General features: G+C 45.0%; 1 protein-coding gene across 3 annotated transcripts in view; it reads left to right on the top strand.

Annotated features, from left to right (window-relative positions):
- LOC138972523 (uncharacterized) overlaps positions 1-3496 on the top strand; it is a 63525-nt gene extending 60029 nt beyond the window's left edge. For 2 of the 3 annotated variants that reach the window (XM_070345168.1, XM_070345167.1), the window contains exons 4-6: positions 1001-1295; positions 1941-2290; positions 2821-3496. In XM_070345168.1, coding sequence (XP_070201269.1) covers positions 1001-1295; positions 1941-2290; positions 2821-3317 — 1142 coding nt within the window. In that variant the 3' untranslated portion in view covers positions 3318-3496. The remainder of the gene's footprint in view (positions 1-1000; positions 1296-1940; positions 2291-2820) is intronic. The other variant, XM_070345169.1, reaches the window with a different exon arrangement.
- Positions 3497-9550: the final 6054 nt, after the last annotated feature.

A 9550-nucleotide genomic window follows, 5' to 3' on the forward strand; every position in this document is an offset into this window, starting at 1 on the left:
GCGATCGATTGATGCGCGGTTGTATAGTTCCGTGCAAATCATTCCATTCTGTTAACACTTCTTGTCAGTTTCCTTGTTTTGGACTAAAATCAAGTACACAGATATGCTGTTATTCTGCTGTGGCGGTAAAGGCAGGTATTGTGTGTTCTGTTTATGTTTTAGTATCGCTTAAGATAATGTTCTTGCGTCAAATGGGACTAGCAGACGAACTTTTGCACCCGTGTTCCAACGTTAATTACTGTATGAAGTTCAGTTTTCTGGGGAAAATAGTGTATGAAACCGCTTTATGTTGTTTAAATTGATGAGATGTGTGCATTTGGTTGCGTGTGATCTGTTTATAAAATGAAATATTGTTGAAAACTGACCGTCGGATTGCAGTCAGTGTTGTCGAAGAAACTGAGTTAAAAGAAGGGGAACTACTCTTGTCGCGAGAGTATGAGTTACTTGCCTTGGGAATTTGCTTGTGATGAACGGTTTGTGCACAGCAGATCTAGATTCAGAAAACAACCGAACTCATGGATTTTATATGGATATTCATGTGTTCAGGCCTGTAGTTGTTAATTTAAATGCGGTATGTTTGTATTGTTTGCTCCAGAGATGTATACTTCGTACGTATAGAGCGTTCGGAACTTTTCAGTCGCAAAAGTAGTACCGAAACAGAACAGCTTCTCAACCCATTGCACTATCGAGGATTCAGGCTGTTGCTGGCTCGTTATTTGTTTGGTTGCTGGGTCATTATCGAAAAATAACTAGCTCTACAAGTTTACAGAGGTAAAGAAGCAGAGGGGGGAATAAATGTACAGTATATTGTTTAGGTTATATTTTATGTGTAAACAGGTATGACAGTTCTGGTAGTGCAGGGGTTGAGGTGGCTGATCGTGGGCCTACATCTTCCCTATCACCAGGGTCACGATGTGAAAGTCGTCTCTACGTGTAACACTGCCTTGTTTTCACACTGTCCTGCAATATATGAACCTTACTATTCTTTGTGTTCCAACAGGTAAGACGGTGGTGCTGGTGCTGCAAGGCTTGCGGTGGCTGCGACAGGGGCACGATGTGCACGTGCTGTCAACATGGTACCCCACCCGGGCCGTCAGCACATCCATCAAACAACAGCTGGAGATGTCGCTGAGCGCGGGCCCGACGCCTTCCGTGACACCAGGCAGCGTGTCGTACCACCGGTACAATATCTGGGACAGGGAGGCGGATGTCGAGCAGGCAGTCACCGACCTCTTGGCATGTGTGGAAAACGGCCACCTACACGTCTTGATCGACGAGGCGAGCTTTCACAGCAGGTTTGTGTTCATACGTGTGTGTGTGTGTGTGTGTGTGTGTGTGTGTGTGTGTGTGTGCGTGTGTGTGTGTGTGTGTGTGTGTGTGTGTGTGTGTGTACGAAAGAGGAAGAGTGAGAGCTGTCTGATTGATGTAACTCGCACCACCCTGTATGCCTGGAATTGCATGTTGTCATAACCACAATCTGCGTAAAATCCTAAAGACGTAATTATGGTAAACTATTAAGTGACATCTTTTGCGGACAACTGTTATAAGCTTATCATATCTCATGTGAGTGAGACACACATCTCTAACAGCATGTCTCATGTGAGTGTGAAACACATCTCTAACACCATGTCTCATAATTATGAGTGTGACACACATCTCTAACAGCATGTCTCATGTGAGTGTGACACACATCTCTAACACCATGTCTCATGTGAGTGTGACACACATCTCTAACACCATGTCTCATATGAGTGTGACACACATCTCTAACACCATGTCTCATGTGAGTGTGACACACATCTCTAACACCATGTCTCATGTGAGTGTGACACACATCTCTAACAACATGTCTCATGTGAGTGTGACACACATCTCTAACAACATGTCTCATATGAGTGAGACACACATCTCTAACAACATGTCTCCATTCTGTGTCACAGGCTGAAGGATGGTCCCCGTCACACACACCTTGTAACACGCCTAGCGCAGCAAGTACCACACCTGTACCTGTGGTGTGCCGGTACTATTAACTGCGACATACCCCCAGCACTACAGACACAGGTGTTCACTGTCCCCCTCCGCTCGGCGCCCGCCATCCTCCGTGAAATACAGCCCGTGATTCACAGGTGTAAAGTCCACGACTACAGCGACAGCGGCGTGCCTGCGCCTGGGGACGGGCTGAACGTTATACGGCTGAGTCACCATGGCAACGATCACACAGGTCGGTGGCCGTTGGACTGCGCACAGTGTGGTCAGGATATCGCTGCCGTGCTGCGCCGTCTGGGTGTGGGTAAGTTGTGTAGCTGATGATGATAGTGATGATGTTGGAGGTGGTGTTGATGTTGGTGGGGGTGTTGGTTATGATGATGATGATGATGATGATGATGATGATGATGATGATGATGATGATGATGATGATTGTGGTAGGTTTGAGTTGAGGGGTAAACCTTCTCGTTCCACCACCCCCCCCCCCCCCCCGCCCCCGCCCTCTCGAGAATATATTGAAAAGTCTTCGCTCACTTCAAAAGAACTAAAATTTCAATCAAATCCTAAGTCAGGTCAGTCTGCAGGGAGAAAAATGACGTAATTTTTATTGCAAAATTACGTCATGACGTCGAAGTGTTGCTGTATGTGTCTAAAATGTACACACTTTGTGGTGATTTTATAAAGCTAGTGTGTATGCTGCGTGTGTGTGAGAGGGGATGGTGTGTGTGTTTGAGAAAACAAATACACGGATAGGTTGTAATGAATGTTTGCTAACATACATGAATATTTATCAGACAGGACTGTCTAACTGTTCCAACGGTCTTTTCCCTGCAGGGAGGAGCATCGCCAACAGTCCCTCCCGGCTGAGCTACCGTGATGTGTTCGTCCTGACCAGAAGCACAGATCTACAGGATGACGTCACGGATGAGGCAGGGCGGGTGACGTCACCAGCTAGCGGCGTGGTGCAGGGACTGAAGGATGCAGGTGTACCGGTGAGTGTGTTGGGGTATCAAGACAGGAAACACAACAGGGCGAGGTGGGAGCGAGCTGTGCAGGACGTGGCGGTGGCGGCAACGGACACAGTGACAGTAGCGAGGTATGGCTTTGTGCGAGGCCTGGAGCGGCGCGTGGTGGCCGTGTTACAGGGCAGAGATCAGGTTGATGATGATGAAGGGAGGACTGATGAGGATATTGATCGTGCTGACAGGCTGGATGCAGTATCACGCTGCACCACACAGCTCATCACGGTCCGCACGCCTCCTGTCACCACCACCACCACGCCATCCCTTACAACAACCACTACCCCCACCACCACCCACGCCACAACCTAATACAACAACAACTACCACCGCCATCACCACAACGACCACCAATACCACCAGCGACGACGACGACCACTACCTCCGCCAAAAAGAGGAGAGACAGTAAGTGTGTCTTGTCGTGACATGCTGCCATCAACACCATCGTCACCACCACTACCGTGAGCTTCACCTCCACCACCACCACCACCCTCACCGCCGCCACCACCGCCACCTCGATCACCACCACGACGACCACCACCACCACCTAGATCACCACCACGACGACCACCACCACCACCTCGATCACCACCACCATGACCACCACCACCACAACACCACCACCACCACCACCACAACAACAACAACAACAACAACAACAACAACAACAACAACAACAACAACACCAACAACAACAACCACCACCACCACCAGAACAATCCAAAACACATCGGGTTATTCCTGGTTTTCGCAGATTGTAATCATTTGGAGATTGCCAGAGAAAGACTTCGTCAGTTCTATGACGCAAAACAAGAATTGACGTCATCGTGCTTGTGTTTTACGTCATTCAGATCTTGACCTTGGGATTGCGCTTCGAAACTGCTTCCCCTGTCAGAACCTTTTTAGTCTAAACATGTCGTTTACAATTTACACATGTTTACTGCCTGTTTGAAAAGTCGATAGCAAATCTTGGCGTTCTCAAACAGCACCAACACAAAAAAACCGATTATTTTTTAATAAAAATGTTTTTGCTCTTCTATCTGCCTTATGTATTATGTGTTTGTGTGTGTATGTGTGTGTATGTTTGTGTGTGTGTGTTTGTGTATGTGTGTGTGTGTGTGTGTGTGTGTGTGTGTGTGTGTGTGTGTGTGTGTGTGTGTGTGTGTGTGTGTGTGTGTGTGTGTGTGTGTGTGTGTGTGTGTGTGTGTGTGTGTGTGTGTGTGTGTGTGTGTGTGTGTGTGTGTGTGTGTGTTTTCACGTGCGCGCATTTGAGTGTGTGGCCGCATCATACATTTTCATTGTAAGCTCAAGACACACTTAGTGTTTTATGATCACTGTTGTCCACAAAGTTTGGTGACCTCCGTCACATTTCGAAGTCTCCGCTACCACAAACATAAAATACACAACGGTGCACTATCTCAGAAACTTTCTACAAAATTAAGTTAACACAACTTGTCAAGTAAAGACAGTATACAGTAAGTCACCATCTTGAATTTCCCTCCATCCAGAAGGGAGATAACTGCAATTTAATCTAACATGTAACAAAAGACAACCTCAAAACAAATCAAACCAAAACACCTTGAACAAAACACACACAAACAAATAAAAAAGAAAGGCGCACAGCTGGCAGGTTGATCTTTGTGATAACCCTAAAACACATAGACTGCTAACGTTCCAAAACCGAGGATAAAAAAAAACCAAGAAATGTTTGTTATTGGAATATTTAGTTTTTGATAAAACAAGTCATTCACTTGTCTTGTTTTTTCACAAATGTAGGCTAACGTTCCAATAAGTAACCTTTCTTGTTGTTGTTCTGTGTCGATCTTTGAGGTGTTTCACTCAGGGATGATGCTTGATGGCGGCAGTTTGTACAAGTCCAACACTTTGGAACTCACGTTTTGCAACCAGTTGTGAACACGCATGGTAAACTATATAGTGTTTACCATGTGTTGGACTTTTCCTGTAGAACTAGATAGTAGTTCGCATAAAAACACACGAACCCTTGAAATTTTGAGGGCGCGAAGCAAGAAAGCGGCTGATAATACATTTTTAAAAAAGGTAGGCAAATCCAAAGCTTCAAATTGTGCACAGCATCTCTTCATTCCCTTTTTCACACAAAACTAACAAGAATGAGGACATTTCAGTTGCACATCAGGCTGTTATTGTGAAATACAATTGCCACCCTCTTCAGCTCCACTTTTTCGCACGAAGTCAATTACAAAATCAGCTAATGGTTTAAACAAAATGTTATTCATAATACGACACGAAACAAGGAACAGTATTCAACGAGGACACGAACTCAAGCAAACAAGCCTACATCACGTGACCAAAACAATACACTATCAGCTAATCATTTAATATACAGATGGATTTATAACGTATTTGATTAGCTTTGTGTCATAAATTACTTATTCAAAAGCTATTCCTGATCACTTATTTTACACGGATGCTGACATGTCGACAAAAATCAGTACATGGCGAAAGGAAGTAAGGGAAGTAACTGCCTGAAAGTGCCCGACCCGGAAAATAGTCAGTTACTTCCCCTATCCAGCTTCGCCTGCTGACTTGACCAGGTCAAATGGTGACCCACTTCTAGCGTATGTTTGAGCGAACGAGGAAAAACAAGAACAAGAACAAGAACAAGAAGAACAAGAACAAGAAGCATACACAATACACACACTTTAAACAAAAGCGTTCCACTTTTCAACACTTTCTGTAACAAGTTTTGAACTCTTTTAGTATAAACTTGGCCAACAAATTTCAAACCCAAAGTAAAGCATTAATCCCCGTGTCATGTTATTAAAACTGTATATGTCAGTTAAGGCCGTTCACTTAACCTTCAGGATCACCTTTTGGATTAAATATTTCTTTTACAGGGATCACGTGACCGCCGCTCAAGTAAGGTCTCAAAATCAACCAGACAAAAACGGAAGAGCCGAATGAAAAATCGACAAAAAATCACAATAGGCAAAACTTTGCAACTTTGACATACGAGAAGAATGTCAAACCAATTATCTATCCTGAACAGATTGTTTTGTTTTGCTACCTTGCGTATTTCGCGTGCAATGCTATTCCTACAGATGCAGGTGTCGATCGCAAAAGCGACAAAAACGGGACTTTTTGCGTAATTTGTTAAGTGTATCATGGCAAAACGCGCTACATTTTAACAATGACTTGGTGGATTGCTTTGAACATTTCAGAATATTTTACCAACATACTAGATGCGAAATACGAAACTGATGAATCAAATTCCAAAGTCGACATTCTCGCTTTGTATCACGATTATGCTTTACTAGTACTTTCAACACATTGCCACGATTCTTGTTGTTTGTAAAGTTTAGTTCCTTGAACGTGGGACACTGATACTGAATGCTACCACATGAGGCGTGTTTCTCCTTCAACTTTGTCCAATTTATATCCGGTAACTATCGATAACTGCTATTTTGTTTGTTAAAGCGAGTAAGTAACACACTCTCACTGCTGGTCAGTGTTTACATTTAGTCAAGTTTGAGCTAAATGTATTCCGGTAGCCTCATAATCAAGACGAGTGTGGTGGTGGTGGTGGTGGTGGTGGTGGTGGTGGTGTGTGTGTGGGTCTGTGTGTATGTGTGTGTGGGTCTGTGTGTGTGTAGCCGGTGTGTGTGAGTGTGTGTGTATATGTGTGCGTGTGTGTCCGTGCGTGTCCGTGTGTGTGTGTGTGTGTGTGTGTATTCCGGTAGACTGGGAATCTAGACAAGGGCATGTGTGCGCGTGTGCGTACGTGCGTAGGTGAGTGTGTATATATATATATCTATATATGTGTGTGTGTGTGTGTGTGTGTGTGTGTGTGTGTGTGTGTGTGTGTGTGTGTCTGTGTGTCTGTGTGTATTAGTGTGAGTGTGAGTATGTTCGTGTGTGTCCGTGCGTCGTGTGTGAGTGTGTGTGTATGTGTGTGTGTGTGTGTGTGTGTGTGTGTGTGTGTGTGTGTGTGTGTGTGTGTTGATCTGTTGTGTATTGTGATGTGTGCAGAGTGGAGGGGGGGGGCAGGTGGAAGAAGAGCAGGTTACACAAGTTACCCCCACTGTTCATCACTGAGTCGTATGATTGATGTAAACAGCGCTGGTAACTTGTGTACATCCTCATCTCCCTCCCTCCTTCCTTTTTGAGCACTGATACGAGTTGTGGGGGGGGGGGGGGGGGGGAGGAAGAAGAGAAGGTACACAAGTTACCCCCACAGTTGATCACTGTGTCGTATGATCGAAGTGTTGTGTTGTGTTGTGTGCAGAGTGAGGGGGGGGGGGGGGTGGTGGAGGAAAAGAGGTTCACAAGTTACCCCCACTGTTCATCACTGTGTCGTATGATTGATGTGTTGTGTTGGGTGTTGTGTACAGAGTGAGGGGGGGGGGGTGGTGGAGGAAAAGAGGTTCACAAGTTACCCCCACTGTTCATCACAGTGTCGTATGATTGATGTGTTGTGTTGGGTGTTGTGTACAGAGTGGGGGGTTGTGGGGGGGGGGGGGGAATAGGAGGTACACAAGTTACTCCCGCTGTTTATAAATAAATCGTATGATTGATGTGAACAGCGCAGGAAACTTAATTACATTCTCCCTTCCCCCCCCCTCCCCCCACTCCCCCCTTTCTTTTTCAGCACTGCGAGTTTGGGGGAGGGGGAGGGAGTAAGAAGAAGAGGAGGTTAACAAGCTACCCCTGCTGCTCATTACTGTGTCGTATGATTGATGTGTCGTATGTTTGATGTGAGCAGGGTTGGAGGGGGGGGGGTGAGTGGATAAAGAGGAGGTTAAACAAGCTACCCCAGCTGCTCATCACTGTGTCGTATGATTGATCTGTTGTGTATTGTGATGTGTGCAGAGTGAGGGGGGGGGGGGGTTAAGAAAATCAGGTTACACAAGTTACCCCCGCTGTTCAATACTGTGTCGTATGATTAGTGTGTTATGTTGTCTGATGTGTGCAGACTGTGGGGGGGGGGGGGGGGAGGAAGAGGAGGTACCTAAGTTACCCCCACTGCTCTTTACTGTGTCGTATGATTGATCTGTTGTGTATTGTGATGTGTGCACAGTGGGGGGGATTGGAAGAAGAGCAGGTTACACAAGTTACCCCCGCTGTTCATCACTGAGTCGTATGATTGATGTAAATATCGCACGGGGAGTTGCGCGTGTGGGGTGTGTGGGGGAGAGTTGTGTGTGGTGTGTGTGCCTGTATGTTGTGCGTATTGTTCTGTGTGCGTGGCGTCGTCATGGTGTACAATGGTGACGGATTATTTACAAACAAACGTGCGGTTGAGAGAGAGAGAGAGAGAGAGAGAGAGAGAGAGAGAGAGAGAGAGAGAGAGAGAGAGAGAGAGAGAGAGAGAGAGAGAGAGAGAGAGAGAGAGAGAGAGAGAGAGAGAGAGAGAGAGAGAGAGAGGGACAAAGAGAGACACGGAGACAGAGCGAGAGAGAGAGATCACACAGTACAGGTTTAGACTAGAGAGAAATTAACATTCTAGTTCCACGTTCAAAACCTTTAGACAAGAAAGAATCTTGAAGCATACCACACACAATTCAGGAAAACAATTTAAGAATTTACTTTAAGAAATGATCAAAACATATTACAAAGTATACATCCTAATTCCCTATCCTATTAAAGTTAAAGTCGTCATACCTTGACTATTCGTTGACCGGGGCTGAGAGCTGAGAGTGGCCAACCGCCAACCGAGAACACCCAGACGAGAGAGACAGAAGATTCGCGCCACAACGAGAATATCAGGGACAAATTACTTATCAAATTAATACGCCTAAAACATAGTCCCTTCATTCCACAGAGAATTCCCGATTTCTTCTTCAAAACAAACTATAAAAATATATGTATCAAACATTACCTAACTTATGTAGCCTATCATTCTCTTCAACCCTTATAAACAATATAAATTTAACCAATACAATAATCATTATCAATACGCCATGCATATTCATGGGCACCAGTTCTTTTTGCTGATCCTACAAGTCTCTTCATAATAATATCCAAAAAGGTACATGCAACCTACAAGCAATAACCAGGTCAACTGGGAAGGTTTAGGGAGGGGTAAGGTGAGGGGGGGGGGGCTGTGAAAAAACCCAGCGCACGTGTAGTTTAGTCAGTGCGAAATGTCGACCGCAATAAAACAACGACAAAGTATGTTAGTGATGTCAGAGAATATACAGCCGACCTAGAAGCAAATAATCAGGTCGACAGGAAGAGGGGTTAGGAAGGTGAGGGGGGAGAGTTTCGAAGCTGCTGTCAGCCTCCACAGAAGGTGAGGGGGGAGAGTTTCGAGGCTGCTGTCAGCCTCCATAGAAGTTACAGTTAAATTCCTCGAAAATACACAAAAACTCCTGCACTAAGGAAACTACATCAAATACGCTATAAAAATGTAAATCAATAACATAAAAATTCTACAACACATCATTCAATACCAAACACTCATAGGTTATCAACATTGTGAACAAAGTTCCAAACCTAAATCCTTTTTAAACTCTAAAATCCTAATTTCTACCGTGTAATAGTACCTTCCGCCCTACGCGAAAACG

Source organism: Littorina saxatilis, linkage group LG8 (assembly GCF_037325665.1).
Source record: "Littorina saxatilis isolate snail1 linkage group LG8, US_GU_Lsax_2.0, whole genome shotgun sequence".
NCBI classification, from domain to species: Eukaryota; Metazoa; Mollusca; class Gastropoda; order Littorinimorpha; family Littorinidae; genus Littorina; species Littorina saxatilis.